This window comes from Salvelinus namaycush, chromosome 7, assembly GCF_016432855.1.
Source record: "Salvelinus namaycush isolate Seneca chromosome 7, SaNama_1.0, whole genome shotgun sequence".
NCBI lineage: Eukaryota > Metazoa > Chordata > Actinopteri > Salmoniformes > Salmonidae > Salvelinus > Salvelinus namaycush.
The window spans coordinates 40034383-40053727 of NC_052313.1; the positions used below are offsets into that span (position 1 = coordinate 40034383).

Consider the following 19345-nt stretch of genomic DNA (forward strand, 5'->3'; position numbering starts at 1 on the left):
TGTCATTACGTGTTTCGGCTTTGTCATTACAGTATGTAGATTGATGAGGAGGGACAAAAACTATTTAATCCATTTAGAATAAGGCTGTAATGTAACAACATTTGGAAAAGTTAAGGTGTCTCAATACTTCACGAATGCACTGTATATACAGTATATGTAATATATAATATACAAATAGTGCACTATAAAGAGAAAAGGGTGCCATTTGGTATGTAGCTACTGTTTCATTGTGACATGAAACCTGTACACCTCAAAGCCTGTACAGCCCTCTCTGTAATTGATTATGGTGACTTGTTGTATATGCATGCAACCTCCTCCGTCTTACAGAGACTGGACTGTTTATCATGCATCCTTGCGCTTTATTACAAATGCCAAGTCACTCACCCACCATTGCACATTGCACCAAATGGTAGGTTGGACCTCACTTTATATGCGCAGAAAGATACATTTGCATGTGTTCATCTACAAAGCCCTTTTGGGTAAACTCCCTCTTTACCTCTGTAGTCTGGTCTCCTTCACCACTAGCAGTTACCATACCCGGTCTGCTAGGTGGTTGCTACTTAAAGTCCCCAGGACATTCACAGTATTAGGCAAGACTGCCTTCTCTTCTTGTGCACCAGACTAATGGAATAGTCTACAATCCATGCTTCATCTAGATATGTTAGTGCCACTGAATGAATTTAAAATATTGATGGGAGACTGTTACAGAGGAGTGTAAATGCTTTTTTTAGACTGGATCATGTTGTTGTATTGTATTGTTGTATGTTTTAATTATGTCATGTATTGATTGTTGCTGCCTTCTTGGCCAGGTCTCCCTTGAGAAAGAGACTCTGGGTCTCAATGGGCTTTTCCTGGTTAAATAAAGGTTAAATAAAAAATGTAATAGTCTGTTGGTTTAATGCGTTTGCCCTATCTACATAGAAACTGCAAGGTGTGCAACATCAGGTGCAGTCCCTCTTATGCATACTCTAGTAAAAATGGCACAAAACACACGCTTCAAGGAAACAGTTGACAGGAAATGATGCTAGGTGTGTTTTTTTGTTTTTGTCATTACAGCAGTTTTTTTTTGTATGTTAACGTTTACTTGTGGCTGAGTTACTCAAGTTAACCCTCAAAGGACGAGTTGTAAGTTGTTCTATAAAAATCTGTAAACAATGGTTAAAACTCAAATATTGCAATACACTGAAAGAGTTGAGAGAGGCCTGTAGCTGGGGAATGCTCGATTTGAATCACCAGCTTGATTAGATAAAAAGAAAAATACTTAAGTACAGTAACAAAGAATTAGTCCATTAAAAGGACAAGCAGGGATTTATAATTCAGTGTGCCAGTTTCAATGTAAGATAGTCCCTTATTTTGATACATATACTGTACATGACAATCAGTGGCTCTCAGAGAGAGTGTGTGAAAATGTGGTTCAGTCCCCCCATATTCGGAAACCACTGTTTCCTGTGAGACCCATTCACCACAGAGCTAGGGTCTTCCTCTTCACTACACACCCACTACAAATCAGAGAGGATATCCCTGTGACTGTACGCTTAACCAAATTGTGTGTGTTGGCGTGTGTCTTCGTTCGCTACAGTATGCATGGGGATATTTTCTTATATAGTATGCTGCCCACAACTTCAAGACTCCATTCTCAATAGTTTCCAGAAGATCATATTACATCAGACTATAATTATTTGATTAACATTTCTAAGATAACTCTATCTTTATTTACACGCAATCAGATGTACAATTAGATGTACACCACATCATTTGAAGAGCTAGCTTTTGTATTTACATAAAGAACTGTCTGTTTCTCCAGTCAGCTCTCAAGGGCCAATAAAGGCTCAACTCTCGTGTTGCTTTTGTCTGAGAATGACTGATCTGAGGATGACTGATCAGTATCGTCCCATTCGGATTGGATGCTGGACCCCCTGCTTCTTCCTGGGCCCCCTGAGTGGAACTTTGGGTTTGATGTTCATGTAGTCGCTCTGGGAACACTTCACTCTCCTCAGTCTGACCTGAGGATCAAATTCACAGAAAGAAGTGGAGAGTGAGTAGGGTGAGCTCTGTATATGTATGCAGTGGTAGTTGCATAAAACTGTATCCATGTATCACTTGTGTTTTCAATACATACAGTACCAGTCAAAATTTTGGACACACCTACTCATTCAAGGGTTTTTCTTTATTTTCTACATTCTACAATAATAGTGAAGACATCAAAACTACAAACGAAGAAACACATATGGAAACATGCAGTAACCAAAAAAGTGTTAAATAAATCAAAATATATTTTACATTGGAGATTCTTCAAAGTAGCTACCCTTTGCCATGATGACAGCTTTGCACACTCTTGGCATTCACTCAACCAACTTCATGCGGTAGTCACCTGGAATGCATTTCAATTAACAGGTGTGCCTTGTTAAAAGTTTGTGAAATGTCTTTCTTTCTTAATGCGATTGAGCCAATCAGTTGTGTTGTGATAAGGTAGGGGTGGTATACAAAAGATAGCCCTATTTGGTAAAAGACCAAGTCCATATTATGGCAAGAACAGCTCAAATAAGCAAAGAGAAATGACAGTCCATCATTACTTTAAGACATGAAGGTCAGTCAATTCAGAAAATGTCAAGAACTTTGAAAGTTTCTTCAAGTGCAGTCGCAAAAACCATCAAGCGCTATGATGAAACTGGCTCTCATGAGGACCGCCACAGAAAAGGAAGACCAAGAGTTACCTCTGCTGCAGAGGATAAGTTCATTAGAGTTAACTGCACCTCAGATTGCAGTCCAAATTAATGCTTTACAGAGTTCAAGTAACAGACACATCTCAACATCATCTGTTCCCAAGGAGACTGCGTGAATCAGGCCTTCATGGTCGAATTGCTGCAAAGAAACCACTTCTAAAGGACACCAATAAGAAGAAGAGATTTGCTCGGGCCAAGAAACATGAGCAATGGACATTAGACCGGTGGAAATCTGTCCTTTGGTCTGATGAGTCCAAATTTGCGAATTTTGGTTCCAACCGCCGTGTCTTTGTGAAACGTAGAGTAGGTGAACGGAGGATCTCTGCATGTGTGGTTCCCACCGTGAAGCATGGAGGAGGAGGTGTGATGGTGTGGGGGTGCTTTTCTGGTGACACTGTCAGTGATTTATTTAGAATTCAAGGCACACTTAACCAGCATGGCTACCACAGCATTCTGCAGCGATATGCCATCCCATCTGGTTTGCGCTTAGTGGGACTATTCACAGGACAATGACCCAAAACGCACCTCCGGGCGATGTAAGGGCTATTTGACCAAGAACGAGAGTGATGTGGAGCTGCATCAGATGACCTGGCCTCCACAATCACCCGACCTCATCCCAATTGAGATGGTTTGGGATGAGTTGGACCGCAGAGTGAAGGAAAAGCAGCCAGCAAGTGCTCAGCATTTGTGGGAACTCCTTCAAGACTTTAGGAAAAGCATTCCAGGTGAAGCTGGCTGAGAGAATGCCAAGACTGTGCAAAGCTGTCATCAAGGCAAAGGGTGGCTACTTTGAAGAATCTCAAATATAAAATATATTTAGATTTGATTAAAACTTTTTTTGGTTACTACATGATTCCATATGTGTTATTTCATAGTTTTGATGTTTTCACTATTTTTACAATGCAGAAAATAGTAAAAAAAAAATAGTAGGTGAGTAGGTGTGATGAGTAGGTGTGTCCAAACTTTTGACTGGTACTGTATTCTATATTACATTCTTGGACTAAATAGTTCATTATGCATTGAATTTATGCCAAGGCTTGAGAGATTACTTATATTTTTTATCTCAGGAGGCAGCACCTCATGGATGTAAGACAAGTTACCATCTCTGAGTAAAGGAAGCGAGATGTCACTTACCAAGATAACAAAGGCGATGACAGTGACAGCCAGGCCATAGATGATGGTGACCCAGAACCCCAGCACCCATGCCCAAACAGGGACACCATCCACTCTAGAGCCTACACATCCCACAGTCTTTCCTGCCTGGCACTGGTATGCTGACCAACCAATCAGAGAGAGAGAGATGTGAGTTTTAAACTTGAAGGGGTAGTTTTACAGATCCAGATTAAGTATACTCCTGGGATACTTGAATTTTTACACTGAAAGTGCATTTTAAGTAAAATAAATAGGATAATCTAGGTCCAGGAAACTGGCCCGTTTGGCCTTTAACCACAAGTACATCATTAGAATATACACTAAGTGCATAAAACATTAGGAACACCTTCCTAATATTGAGATGCATCCCCTTTTGCCCTCAGAACAGCCTTATTCGTCGGAGAATGGACTCTACATTGTGTCAAAAGCGTTCCATAGGGATACTGGCCCACGTTGACTCCAACGCTTCCCACAGTTGTGTCAAGTTAATTGAATGACCTTTGGGTGGTGGAACATTCTTGATACACACGGGAAACTGTTGAGCATGAAAAACGCAGCAGCGTTGCAGTTCTTGACACACTCAAACCGATGTGTCTGGCACCTACTACCATATTCTGTTCAAATGCACTTAAATCTTTGTCTTGCCCATTCACCCTCTGATTGGCAAATATACACAATCCATATCTCAATTGTCTCAAGGCTTAAAAATCCTTCTTTAACCCGTTTCCTCCCCTTTATCTACACTGATTGATGTGGATTTAACAGGTGACATCATTAAGGGACCATAGCTTTCACCTGGATTTACCTGATCAGTCTTTGTCATGGAAAGAGCAGGTGTTCCTAATGTTTTGCACACTCAGTGTATATTCCTTTAAATCAAGATATAGCATTTTGAACTACTGTGCGTGCATGCATGCCTGCGCGCATGCATGTGAATTTGTGTGTACTTGCATAGATTAGTTCCTTTTGAAGTAAACATACCTTCAACCAGGACCACAGTCTGAGTCTCGTCTTGTACTTTCTCAATGGGAGGTGGGTACATGGGTTGCCCCTCACAGGTATAGACTCCAGCGCGCTCCGTGGTCATTCCAGAGAGGACAAAACTGACCGTATGGTCCTGTTTGTTCACCCTCAGCCCCAGACCCTCCCCAACAGGACTCACGGTCTCTGTGGAGTTGTGGTTGTGAGCACTGTCGTGAGTGTGGTTGCCAACCTCGACCAAGCCCAAGTAAAGGTGGAATCTCATCTCCTCCTGGTCCTTGCCTGTCAGGTTGGGGCAGCTGACCGATGCAGTGCCGTTGACAGACACACGGACCACATGGAACGTTCTGAGCTTGTCTGGTGAGGGAAAGTCAAACGTCAAATAGAGGCCGTCAGTTGTGTGCGTTATATCAAGGGGAAGTAGACAAGGGCTCTGTTTTAATACTTCCCTCCTTCTTTCCTTGAAGAAATCACTGATCTGACACAGCAAGATTTGGTGAGTGCAATAGGGTGTAAACCTAGCCTGAGTGCCAGTCTATTTCTGCTCTCTTGCCAAGTCCTTATAGAATTGTCATGCCAAACAGATTACTGTGAGACCAGACTTTTTAGCTTGACAATGACAGCATTTGAGTCACCGTCAACAGATCTGGGACCAGGCTGGTAGAAACCTACTCTGGTTACCAGTCTTTTTAGCTAACGTTCCACTCCTTGCCACTCCTGTCATTTGCCAAATTGCTTGTCTCTTTGATCTTGAACACACACACATACACAGCTATGTATTTCTATACTTGTGAGGACTAACAATGGATTCCCATTCAAAATCCTATTTTCCCTAACCCTAACCTTAACCCTAACCGTAACCCCTAACCCTAACCCCAATACTAAACCTAACCTTAATTCTAACCCTAACCCCTAAAATAACTTTTTTACTTGTTAAACATTATCAGAATTTTAGCGGACTTCTGAGGACTTTTGAAACTCACAAGTATAGTAAAACATGTCCACACGCACGCACGCACGCACGCACGCACGCACGCACGCACGCACGCACACACACACACACACACACACACACAGGAAATGGCTTCTGAGGCTTACCTAGTCTTTTTATTCTCTCAAGTTTGGATTATTCATATGCATAATTTCACAGTATTTTAACCCACACATTGAACATTCTCCAAAACAACTGTTGTGGCCTGAGATTTCAAAAAGTGGTGGAGAGAGGCAGTCCCGTAACTGTGTGGAATAGAAAATGTGAGTCATTTAGTTGAATCGTTGTCACCCCCACCCCTGCCGTTTAATTTCTGCAAGTCCTATCAAAATGAGGAAACAGCAACTTCAGTGCATTATATAAACCTGCTTATTCTATTCATAATATAACTGTAGTCTAGATGTGAAAGGATATCCACATCTGTAATTGGGGTTTAACTGCAGTCATTTGAGTAATGCGTTGGAGGAATTCAAACCACTTCAAACCACATCCCCACCTAATAAAACTATGCAACTCTACAAGCATTGCAATCTTGAATGATCTGCAACCCTTTGATTGGGCAACCTTTTGCTTTTGTTCTAGTTATCAGAATGTTCTGGTAGTGCTATGGATCCTGCCTGATGTGACATTTGTTGATACTGAGAATATAGATGAACGTTAATGACAAAGTCCAATGGTGAAACATTCAGAAAGAAATGTAATAATTAGAGCTGAAACGATTCCCTATTCTACCTGACAGACATTCATATCTATTCTACATAATACATTTGTATATGAACATTTTATAACGTTGCACCATCCTGAACTGGCCCAGAGCTTTTTATTATTACATTTTTGGCCCATATCGATCCCCCTAGCTTTTTATTTTGTTGTTACATGTACATTCTCCACACATTTTACATACTTTTTTCACAGTAGTTACAAGAATAAAGCAATTTGTTATACATTACATCTGGATAGATAGTACTTAGTATACATTATACATCGTATTTTCAGTCATAACAATTATAGAACATGAGCTTTTAAGCAGGCCCAGATCTTACCTTTACAGTTGTGGGAGCTTATCATGTTGGCAGCACTGGAGAGGCAGAGGGAGAGGAGGATCGTGGGTATCCAGTAAACGTTCATCTCGAATGTTCTCAGTTTTGTCGTGAAACTGAAGCTCCCCTGATATCCCTTTACAGTGCACAACAATCAGGGTAAATGTGACGATACACTGTATGCCAAACAGAACGAGACAGTGACTGCTCTGCTCTACCTAAACATAAAACACATGCTCGTCACACGATGACAGCGTACATCTCATAACATCCTTCCCTGCCACTTCACTGTGACCAACAATCTGGCCCTCGTCGACTGTAAGCAACTCTCTCTGCTGCACATCTAACAGGGTGACTGACTGCACAGACTCTTGAGTAAAAAACATCCGCACTCTGTGGCAGTGCACTCTGAACTTCACAAAGATTATCCGCCCTCTAACGGTGTGTGACCTTTGATGCCCTTTGAATTTGATACGGTGTGTTAGGGCTTGGAACCTCGTATTGCATTAGTCATGTTTGATTTCCCCCTTTTATCTTGGGACTGTTATATAGACTCACTTTATATAATATTTCACTGCTTCTGGTGGAACTCGCAGAGACCCATCTGGGCCACGGCACCAATGTGAGTGACCGGGGTTCGAACCTGGGTCTTGCCCACAAGACTGTGTTAACCTGCTGAGCTAGAGCTAATGCAAGAGTTCAGGTCTCAGGTCTCAGGCAGAGTTACTCATCACGCGGTTGTTACATAGGCCTACCTAGCACCTGTCAGTGACAACCATCGCACAACAGGGGTTTTGTCTGTGGTTATGTGACTGTCTCCTGCAACAGACAGTCACATCAGTCAGATAAACTAACATAATGTTGCACTTATATTTTCACAGACGTGTAATGTGCCAAATCGTATAACCATACACCACGTTGTGCCGACTGTATAGGCCAACATTTCCTGTTTTTCATGATATTTTTGAGTAAACTTTCCAGTGAGCGTCATTATCCAGAGTCACTTCACATCATACAGATAGATACCTTAATTCAAAATTGAGAGGGCTATAGTTTGTTTGGGGGGAGCAGAGAGATTTACTGGTCTCCCCAAACAAACTATAGCCCTCTCAATTTTGAATTAAGGTATCTATCTGTATGATGTGAAGTGACTCTGGATAATGACGCTCACTGAAAAGTTTACTCAAAAATACCACTCCTACTTTAGGCAAACACACACAAGTCAAATCAAATTTGATTTGTCACATGCGCTGAATATAACAGGTGTACATTTTAAACACACACATACACACACACACCTACTGTAGCTCACCCTATTTCCTCTCTACATTTACGTCTTTATAAAATAATAATAAAATATGTGCCATTTAGCAGACACTTTTATCCAAAGAGACTTACAGTCATGCATACATACAAAGCATCATGCTCTACCGACTGGGCCACACAGGACATTATTCATTACTACATTTGTCTGTAAATGATACTCAACTCAGACTAAAGAGAGTGGAGTCTTCCCAGAGTAACTACATGAACACCAAACCCAGAATTTCCCCCAGAACAAACATGCACTCACACGTGACTGTCAGTCATGTCAAGGCTGAAGCCCTGCAGATGATCCTTTCGTGATCATGGTAACGGCCCTGCTACACTATAGCCATCCGGCGTCCCGCATTGAGAGCAATATTAATGCAGTTTTTTGTTGTTGTAGGCACTAACTCAGCCATGGTTCGTTGGACAAAGCCTATGGGAAAATGTATGGAGTTTTTGAGTAATTGCCCAAAAATAAGGTCTGTGGTAAACACAGGCTTAGGAGATCATATACGTTTTGTTCTATGAGATAATCTTGGTCATTTTGAAGCATTTATGTCATTTAAAAAAGCACATACAGCACATAAAAGGCTTTATAATTCATAAGGTTCATGATAACTGACTGATATCTCAAAGAATAAAACGTGTAAGATCTCCTAAGCTTGTGTTAACCTCAGACTTTTATACGGCATGCGTTCCAAATGGCACCCTATTCCCTATAGCGCACTCCCTGGTCAAAAGTAGTGCACTATAAAGAGAAAAGGTTTCCATTTTGGACATAGTCACTACTACATTGTGACATGAAACCTGTACAGCCCTCATAGTCTGCTGCAGTGTGTTTACCCTAACTACATAGAAACTGCAAGGTGTGCAACATCAAGGAGTGGTGCCTCTTATGCATACAAAAGTGCACAATGGCACACAAAAAACAACCTACAAGGGAACCTTAGACGGGAAATGATGCAGTGTTTTTTTTTATTTAGTCATTGCAGAAGTTTTTTCATATTGTTTCCTTATCAGCCGAGTTACACACGCTAACGCAACGTGTTCCTAAGTGAAAATAGAGAGATGTACCTTACATCAAGGTCATGTCCTAAAGCACAAGCAGGGATTTGTAATTCAGTGTGTCAGTTTCAATGTAGGACAGTCCCTTATTTTGACCCATACAATGAAAATCACAGTGGCTCTCAGAGAGAGAGTATGTGGTTTAGTCCCCTCTTATTTGGAAACCACTGTTTCATGTGAGACCCATTCACTAGGGTCTTCATCTAGATACGCCACACGCGCACTACATATCACTGAGGGTGTCCCTGCGTCTATATGCTTAACCTGTCTGTGTGTGTGTTTGTGTGTGCGCGTTGACTGCAGTATGCATGGGGATATGAGAGATTAACATTAATTTTGTATTATTTGTTGTTGTTGGGTGTATGCTGCCCACAACTTCAAGACTCCATTCTCAATAGTTTCCCAGAAAATTATATTACATCAGATTATAATTCTTTGATTCACATTTATAAGATAACTCAATCTTTATTTACACACAATCAGTTGTACAATTAGATGTATACCATGTGACTTAAAGAACAGGCTTACATAAAGAACTTGGTGTTTTTCAGCAGTCAGCGCTCAAAGGCAAATTAAGGCTCAACTCTCGTTTAGCTTTTGTATGAGAAGGATTGTGATCTGAGGATGACTGTGATCAGTATCGTCCCATTCAGATTGGATGCTGGACCCCCTGCTTCTTCCTGGGCCACCTGAGTGGAGCTCTGGGTTTGGTGCTCATGTAGTCGCTCTGGGAACACTCCACTCTCCTCAGTCTGAACTGAGGATCAAACACATAGACAGAGGTGGAGAGTGAGTAGGGTGAGCTGTGTATATGTATGCAGTGGTAGTTGTATAAAACTGTCTCCATGCATCAAACACTTATGTTTTAAATACATAATACTATATTGCATTATTAGACTTTTTTTGTGTCATTTAAACTTGTATTTTGTGCTTATTTTTACTTTGTTTTTTACTTCTATCTTTGACTGTCATTCTACCCCCCACCCAGCAACTTCACTCCCACTTATCTCCAGTTCCACATCCCAACCCTCAATTTCCCTCAGCCCATCCCACCTATCTCTGCTGGCCACCCTCTTCGTATTTCTACACGCAATATATCTTTCAACTATGCTGTGATGTTTAACATACAATTTTGAATCTATCGAATAGAATCAATAGATTGTGAGTTGAAGATAAATACTTTTACTAAGAGTATTAGTATGTTAGTAATTGACTGACCAGGTCTCTCCAAATTTCCCAACAATGCATTTCTAGGGTCAATTTTAGATTAATGTTATGCTTTTCAGCCATTCCTGAAACTGACACCAGAAACCGGCTACTTGGGGGCAGCACAAATGGTCGATTGATTCTGTATCCTCACAACAAAATCTGCAGAGCTGCGATGATTGTATGCCCCATATATTCAACATTCGTTGGTGGCAAGAATTCTGTACAATAATTTTTACTGAAACGCACAAAATGTTGAATCTTGCCTCATTTGATATATCAACTCGTCGTTTTATATACAGTACCAATCAAAAGTCTGGACACATCTGGACACTCATTCAAGGGTTTTTCTTTATTTTTACCATTTTCTACATTGAACAATAATAGTGAAGACATCAAAACTATGAAATAACACATATAGTATCATGTAGTAACCAAAACAGTGTTAAACAAAGTAACCACCCTTTGGCTTGATGACAGCTTTGAACATTCTTGGCATTCTCTCAACCAGCTTCATGAGGAATGCTTTTCCAACAGACTTGAAGGAGTTCCCACATATGCTGAGCACTTGTTGGCTGCTTTTCCTTCACTCTGAGATCCAACTCATCCCAAGCCATCTCAATTGGGTTGGGGTCGGATGATTGTGGAGGCCAGGTCATCTGATGCAGCACTCCATCACTCTCCTTCTTGGTCAAATAGCTCTTACAATAGCCCTTACACAGTGATGACGTTGAATGTGTTGCTGAGCAATGTGTTGCTGATCATAAGAGCATTTAGTATTTTTTTCAACCTAACTTTTTTTGGGGGGGGATTTCATGTTGAATTCACAACCAAATGTAAATCCCAACTACAAGTTAATCTCAAGGGGATTCAAACGATGATTCAGATTGCTTTTCACTTTGATCATGTGCACACATGCACACACAGCTTTTTTTATGTGAAATTTCTGGACTTTTTATGGAGTAAAAATGTATTCCCATTCAAAATCCAATATACCCTAACTCCTTAAGCCTAAAATAGCATTTTAACAAATTCAGGACATTATCTATGTTGTCAGGACATTCTGATGACTTGTGTAGGAAATGTAAAAAACACACACAAAGGAAATAGCTTCTGAGGCTGAATCCTGCAGTACACTATATTTTACCTAGCCCCAAATCTGTATTATTCATATTTCATTATTTGTAATTTCATAGTATTTTAACCCACACATTGAACATGTTCAGAGAGAGAGAAAGAGATATCATAAAGTGGTGAAGAGATGCAGTCACAGAACTGTGTGGAATAGAAAACGTGAGTCACTTAGTTTCATCCCTGTCACCCCTGCCCATTCATTTCTGCAAAGTCCTATCAAAATGAGGAAACAGCCAATTCAATGCATTACATACACCTGCTTATTCTATTCATAATATAGCTGCAGTATAGATGTTAAAGCATATCCACATCTGTAATTGGGGTTTAAATACAGTAGTTGAGTAATGTGTTGGAGAGATCCAAACAACTTCTAGCATCCCCACCTGAAAAACCATGCAGCTTTGCGAGCATTACAATCTTGAATGATCTGCAACCCTTTGATTGGGCAACCTTTTGCTTTTGTTCTAGTTATCAGAATGTTCTGGTAGTGCTATGGATCCTGCCTGATGTGACATTTGTTGATACTGAGAATATAGATGAACTTTAATGACAAAGTCCAATGGGTGAAACATTCAGATAGAAATGTAATAATTAGAGCTGAAACGATTCCTAATTCTACCTGACAGACATTTATATCTGTTCTACACAATACTCTGAACATTCTATAACATTGCACCCTCCTAAACAGGCTCAGATCTTACCTTTACAGTTATGGGAGCTTATCATGTTGGCAGTACTGGAGAGGCAGAAGGAGAGGAGGGTCGTGGGTATCCAGGAAACGTTAATCTTGAAAGTTCTCAGTTTTGTCGTGAAACTGAAGCTCCCCTGATATCCCTTTACAGTGCACAACAATCAGGGTAAATGTGACAATACACTGTATGCCAAACAGAACGAGACAGTGACTGCTCTGCTCTACCTAAACATACAACACATGCTTGTCACACGATGACAGCGTACATCTCATAACATCCTTCCCTTTCACTTCACTGTGACCAACAATCTGGCCTTCGTCGACTGTAAGCAACTCTCTCTGCTGCACATCTAACAGGGTGACTGACTGCACAGACTCTTGAGGGGAAAAAAACACACTCCGTGGCAGTGCACTCTGAACTTCATAAGACGTTTCTGCCCTCTACCGGTGTGTGACCTTTGATGGGCTTGGAACCTCTTATCGCATTACTCATGTTTGATTTTCTCCTCTATATCATATTTCACTGCTTCTGGTAGAACTCGCAGAGACACACCCGGGTTTCTCTGTTGCTATGTGACTGTCTGCTGCGACAGACAGTCAGGAAAACGCTGATATTATCCCAGAGACAGGGGTGTAATACATCTCGTTGTGGTCACAGTATAGGCCAACATTTCCTGTTTGTCATGCTTTTTCTGTGCAAGAACTTTCCAGTGAACGCATTATTCAGAGACACTTCATATCATACAGGTATCTTCATTAGAAATGTAGTGTGCTATAGGTTGTTTGGGGGGAGCGGAGAGATTTACTGGTCTCTTGCACACTACAGCTATAGACACACACACAGAGTCATGTCATGCATACATACATATTTGGTATGGGTGGTCCCAGCGGGAATAGAACCCACAGTCCTGGGGTTGCAAGCATCATGCTCTACCAACTGAGACTAAAGAGAGTGGAGTCTTCCCAGAGTGCCTACATGAACAAGTTTTCATTACTCCCCTCTAATCAGGGACTGATTTAGACCAGGGACACCAGGTGGGTGCAATTAATTATCAGGGCAAACAGATAATCAGCAGGCTCTGGACCTTGTAGGGTAAGAGTTGAATACCCCTGGTCTAGACCATAGCTGTGTTTGAATACTCATACTAACAGCACTATTTGTGATGTAAATTGAGTATGTAGTATGCTTATTGGTCATAGTATGGATATAGTTAATATGCCAAAAGCTCCCGGATGTCGTACTACATTTGCAAAAATACGAAGTATACAATCAGTGGACAATATTTCTGTGCTTTTGGGGCCCATAATGCAATTCTTCAGAAGTGGGTGTGGCTTCACAACATTTTCAGATTTGAAGAAAATGGCAGAAAATATGCAGCTGAAGTCTGTCAAGAGCAGATACAAATTAATTGCTTTAACAAATTATGACAAATGTTAAGCAATATAATAATAAAGTAATGTATTTTCAAATAAGTTACGTTACATGTTATGTTGTATGACAATTTGTTAGCTTCACTAGCCTTATGAACCGCATAGCACATCATTACAGCAGTTGCTTGTATGTACCGGTATGTTAGCTAGCTACCGTCCAGTTTTACACTATCTAACTAACTACCCAATGTTTTGACTTGATCATTCACGTCATTCTTAGCTTAGCTAAGTGGTATAGTCATTGTGCATTCTCAATGGACAGTGTTAATGAAGTCGTAAGATGTGGTGCTAGTACTTTATTTACTATGCTAACTAGCCAGCAAGAAGTTGCATAGCAACAGCATCAACTTCCGGTAGACAGATGAAGTGCTAGTACACTTAACTGAAAGGATACCATTTGTTTACAGTATACTACAATTAACTTGTAGTATATACTCATCAAGTATGTAGTATACAGTATGTTACTATGGGTATTCGAACACAGCTCACATAACTTCTGTTTTTCATAGCCTTCTTTGACAGCATGGATGGTTCCGATCAGAATAGCCAGTAGAATGTTCCGTTTTGTGAAAGATGCTATTGAACATAGCCTAATATCTACTCATCTCTTTCTCTGAAACACTGAGGGCCTAACATGTCAGAGAGGAGAGAGCAGTGGTAAAGGTCACTGATGGGTCAAAACATCACAGATTGAAAATGCTGATTGTGTCAAAACCAGAGCCAACTGGTGCTTGCCCATCACTGTCAGACTGTGTTTAGACAGGCAGCCCAATTCTGACATTTTTTCAACTAATTGGTCTTTTGACCAATTGTGTTTTCACATCAGATATTTTTCAGATCTGATTTGTCAAAAGACCACTTACTAAAAAAAATCAGAATTGGACTGCCTGTTTAAATGCAGCCTGACACACCCAGATTAAAGTATTCAGCTCATCAAACGTTTCTCTCTGGCCCAGAGCCAGGGAGAAGGAATAAAAAAATGTCATGGCAATATTGTCCACTAGGTGGCATAATTCGTTTAGATGCATCTCTGCTGTTGATAATTATATTTGTATGACACATTTAAACACACTTTTGACAAATGATTTTTCAAGCACTTATATATTATATTTATTGTCACATAAGTCCTTTGTACACCATTGCCACTTTATTAGGATACCACTTTCAGATTTAGCCTAATGAGGTAATGGTCAAAGGTTATAATTAACTTGCAGTATCCTACAACTGGGTAAGATGGCGCCGACAGATATCGCAGCTCTGCTTCTAGCTCCTTAGCAACTTTGCAGTATTTAGTTTTGTTGTGTTATTTCTTACATTATTAGCCCAGACATTTTTTTGTGTTATTACATACAGCTGGAAATAACTTTTTATTTTATTTTTTACAAGCATTTCGCTACACCCGCAATAACATCTGCTAAAAAAATGTATGTGACCAATAAAATGTGAACTGTACAAGGGTCTGGGGTTGGTAGAATAGAAACACCAACAAATGGTAAATCATTTTTCTATGTGTGGAATTCATGTAAGAGATGAGAAAGAATTTGCAAAAAAAAAAGATTTTAATTTGACAGCATAATGAATGAGGTTTGACAAAAATGAATCAGTCCATATGAATTTGACTAACAATCCCATGAACTGGTACATAGCATTGGCTTCTTCAGCAGTCTGGTTGAGATGGGTGCAACTTCACTCCGCAATTCGGGGCATTCCTGCATCTGCAGGAGTGGACCCTGTCTTTATACACTACTTTTATTGGTAAATGTTTAAGCTATGATTCCAGTGCATAGGTAGGAGGAGAGGGGCGCTCCAGTACAGTAGATCGCGGTAATTCACCATAATGTCGGATGCCAACCGTTGATCAACCCAACAGAAGAGGCGAGGCAGACAACAGTAGCTCAGGGATCGCAACTTTGATGGAGACCACAAAAAATCTGAACTCGTCATGAGGTGCCGCAGTTGCTCGCGGGCCTGCATACCCCCAAATACACACTGCAACCAAAACAATTCCACTTTGCCATAGAGTGGAAAGAAATGCAGTTTAATGATATGAGTGAGACTGGCCAACAAAATCAATGGGGGTAATTTGACCATGATAACAAGTTTAGATAGCTGGCTGCAAAACTAACTTAGCAATAACAAAAAAAAGAATGTTATCTGACATGGGCTAATTGACTGACATAATAGAAATGCTGATGCACAACCACATTTCAAAATTGTACCTTATATTCTACTATTCTAACTCGCAACAGTAAACTGAGACCCCGACTGAGTTCCAAGAAAATGTATCAGAGGGCCTTCAAAAGGGGGGCCGCAGGTGGAGTGTCCTTCGCCCTTTACCAGAAGTTCTGTTAATGACAGAGGGCAGGTGTTCGGCAGGCGGGAGCGAAGGACCGTGTGTGCTAGTGTAGTCCTAATAAGGATTCCAGTACATGGGAGCACACGGTGTTGCCTCAGCCTCCCGGCGTAGCTAGCGATAAGGCGGGGGCGACACCGGTAGACGTATCCTTCGCCCCCGCCTTTTGGGTACGGTTTTCTCCGGTACACAGCAGGCGGGAGGCAACAATGTGTGCTGGCTTGACACCGATTATAAGCTAGCACGAAGTGGCTCGCGCCTGCAATGCTAGCGGGAGGCAGGGGCGACTGGTAGACAGTGTCCCTCCTGTCAGCCATGGTTTTCTTGGGTACACAGCAGGCGGGTGCGAAACCGTGTGTTAGCTAGCACACGGTGTCGCTCCCGCCTGCTGTACGGTTTCCTGCAGTTCTGTTAACGATGAGGAGGGAAGGACAATGTCCAGCTGGCAAAGAGGACTCCGGTAACCAGGAGGCGTGGTCGAAAAAACAGATAATATTCCCATTTTGACACACATTCGAAAGCGCCACACGACATACCCAAGCATGAAGATGTCCTGCTTGGAGGGGGGCCTTCATACAGGAACCAATGGGTATACAAGGGGGGTGGGGAGGGCATTCATGCAGAAACCAATGGGATGCTCGAGGGGGGTGTTCGTGAAGGAACCAATGGGATGCTCGGAGAGGTATGTTCCTGCAGATGTAGAAATGCCCACATGCAGGAACGCCCCGATTTGCGTGCTGCAGTTGCACACCAGCACACTGGGTTGGAGAGGTGCTTGCTCACTCCCAGGATAGCGCTGTTGATTAGTCGAGCATAATTCTGGGCTGGACAGGAAACAGGAGACGTTTAGCGTGCCTCGCGCAACAATCCTGGGAAAGAGAATGAGGATGGGAATATGTATGTATTTTCACGACGAGCGGTTAGTTAAAAAAAGATGAGGACAACGGGCACTACAATTATTTTAACTGTTTCACATAAGCGTGTTATTTGGACCATTAAGTCTTTGGAACAAATACCCTGATTACTGCGTTTGGTTTTCATCAACCATTGGGGGGAATACAGAAGAGGAGCCGCTGTTAAATCCCAATTTGACTGTAAGTGGGTTGTGAAATCAGCTTTTCTCACCTATAGATGTGTTTAGGATTTATTTATTGTTAAAAACTAACAATCTACTTAACAAAAAATACCTTAAACGAGTTATGGTGTACCAGCCTAGGTGATCCTTATTGTAGCGTCTCCATGAAAAAAGGGCCGAGAGACGGGAATTGATAGCCTGCTGGGTGTGAATTGTTTGTGGAGGAAGGGTAGTTTGTTGTATAGGACCTCACATTTGAAATATGGCTATGTTTTTAGATAAACATTTATCTTTTATAAAGGCTATGATGTCAAAACTAGTGGTATGTTTGAAAGAGTTCTATGCTTTTGCGGTGTTCTTATGCGGCCATTGAACACTCCTTGGATAAAGGGTGTGTGTGGCTGGCCAGATTAGGGAACACCACGGGCTGACCATGACCTATTGAAAAAGATTACTGAACAACTGTTGTTAGGTCGTCATACTAGTGAATGTTTTTTTATGAACAGGCCGGGGATACAAAGTAGCACTGTGTCTGTGAATTGCTGATATGAATGTCAGTTTATGATGGTCTAGGATGGGTAAATTGTTTTCATGCAAATTTGCTGACATCATTGTCGTCTCTCATCAAAGTCGATTTGTCTAACGGAGAACAGCCTACTGCGCAATGTCATGCCATTTTCAGCGAGATATTATGATAGGTTTAGTGCCTCGTTGAACAACGATATTGCTGTCAGTGTCTCCACCCTGTTCAGACTGGTCTCGGACTAGACATAATAGTAAACGTAAATTAGGGACACCAAATTTGTATGTTCTCGGAATACGTGAGGTTGAATTGCATTGAATTATATGTCTGGCAGAAATGAGCGTTTGAATCCGGAAAGTTGCTCTCACGATTTCTACAAGCCAGAATGTTTAATACAATTATATATTAACATACATTTACCGGTTCTTGTGGCTGGTCCTTTCAGTGGTAGGAATGTGAGATGATACATCCACAGGAAAGTATAATTACATTAACTTTTCAAAGCATTTGTAGTGTATTCCGATTTATATCACCTGAAGCATGATCAGTAGATAAAAATACATGCACACTTGCTGAGTTTGTGCACGTGTTTACATGGTTCTGCACATGCTTCAGGTGATAGAAATCTGAAAGCACTACCAGCACTTTGAAAAGTTGATGTAATTATACTTTCCTGTGGATATATTGTCTCCCAGTCCTGGACATATAACGCGAACGTCTAGCCACCCAAAGGTTATGTGTACAAATATCATCATGGACAATTAGCAACTACTTACTTTTTAGGTACTTTGCCCCTACTTAGCATGTTAGCTAACCCTAAACCTTTTAGCTAACCCTAACCCTTTAACTTAGCTCTAGGGGTTAATGTTAGCCAGCTACCTAACGTTAGCCACCCAGTAAAAATCTATTTAATCCATTTTAGCATTAGGCTGTAACGTAGCAAAACGTAGGAAAGTCAAGGGGTCTGAATACTTTCCGAAGGCTTGAATGCCAAGCGTCAAGTCTGGAGGAAACCTGGCACCATCCCTACAGTGAAGCATGGTGGTGTCAGCACTCAGGACCTCAGACTGGGGTGAAGGTTCACCTTCCAATAGGACAAAGACCCTAAGCACACAGCCAAGACAACGCAGGAGTGGCTTCGGGATAAGTCTCTGAATGTCCTTGGAATGTTCTTCGATCTGACTTGAACACGATCGAACATCTCTGGAGATCTGAAAATAGCTGTGCAGCGACGCTCTCCATCCAACCTGACCGAGCTTGAGAGGATCTGCAGAGAAGAATGGGAGAAACTCCTCAAATACAGGTGTGCCAAGCTTGTAGCGTCATACCCCAGAAGATTCAAGGCTGTAATCGCTGCCAAAGGTGCTTCAACAAAGTACTGAGTTTAGGGTCAGTAAATGTGATTTGTTTGTTATCTAGCACACACTGCTTTTGATTTTGATTTGTTTAACACCTTTTTGGTTACTACATGATTCCATATGTGTTATTTCATAGTTTTGATGTCTTCACTATTATTCTACAATGTAGAAAATAGTAAAAATAAAGAAAAACCTTGGAATGAGTAGGTGTGTCCAAACTTTTGACTAGTACTGTATGTATATGAGTGTTTCTTGGCTAAATAGACTCTGTGACAATAGACCCAAAGACAAACACAGAATTGAGAGTATGACTG

General features: G+C 41.2%; 2 protein-coding genes across 4 annotated transcripts in view; one reads left to right on the forward strand and one right to left on the reverse strand.

Moving 5' to 3' along the window:
- Positions 1–819: 819 nt before the first annotated feature.
- Positions 820–7255, reverse strand: si:dkey-1h24.6 (T-cell-specific surface glycoprotein CD28). The gene is made up of 4 exons (XM_038997033.1): positions 6891–7255; positions 4857–5213; positions 3858–3997; positions 820–2003 (listed from the first exon to the last, which is right to left on the reverse strand). The coding sequence occupies exons 1-4, from the start codon at positions 6973–6975 to the stop codon at positions 1881–1883; spliced, it is 705 nt and encodes a 234-aa protein (XP_038852961.1). The 5' UTR covers positions 6976–7255; the 3' UTR covers positions 820–1880.
- Positions 7256–16854: 9599 nt separating this feature from the next.
- Positions 16855–19345, forward strand: part of raph1b (Ras association (RalGDS/AF-6) and pleckstrin homology domains 1b) — a 77564-nt gene continuing 75073 nt past the window's right edge. The window contains exon 1 of one of the 3 annotated variants that reach the window (XM_038997974.1): positions 16855–17169. The gene's annotated coding sequence lies outside the window, so the exon portion shown is untranslated. The remainder of the gene's footprint in view (positions 17170–19345) is intronic. The other 2 variants (XM_038997973.1, XM_038997976.1) reach the window with 2 other exon arrangements.

Bases quoted from the DNA above. Each gene is read 5' to 3' on its own strand.
- si:dkey-1h24.6 (XM_038997033.1), bottom strand. From the start codon at position 6,975: ATGAACGTTTACTGGATACCCACGATCCTCCTCTCCCTCTGCCTCTCC. The intron at 5,214-6,890 runs GTAAGATCTGGG...TTCCCTCACCAG, and splicing joins AAGCTCCCACAACTGTAAAG to ACAAGCTCAGAACGTTCCAT. The intron at 3,998-4,856 runs GTATGTTTACTT...TTGGTTGGTCAG, and splicing joins GACTGTGGTCCTGGTTGAAG to CATACCAGTGCCAGGCAGGA.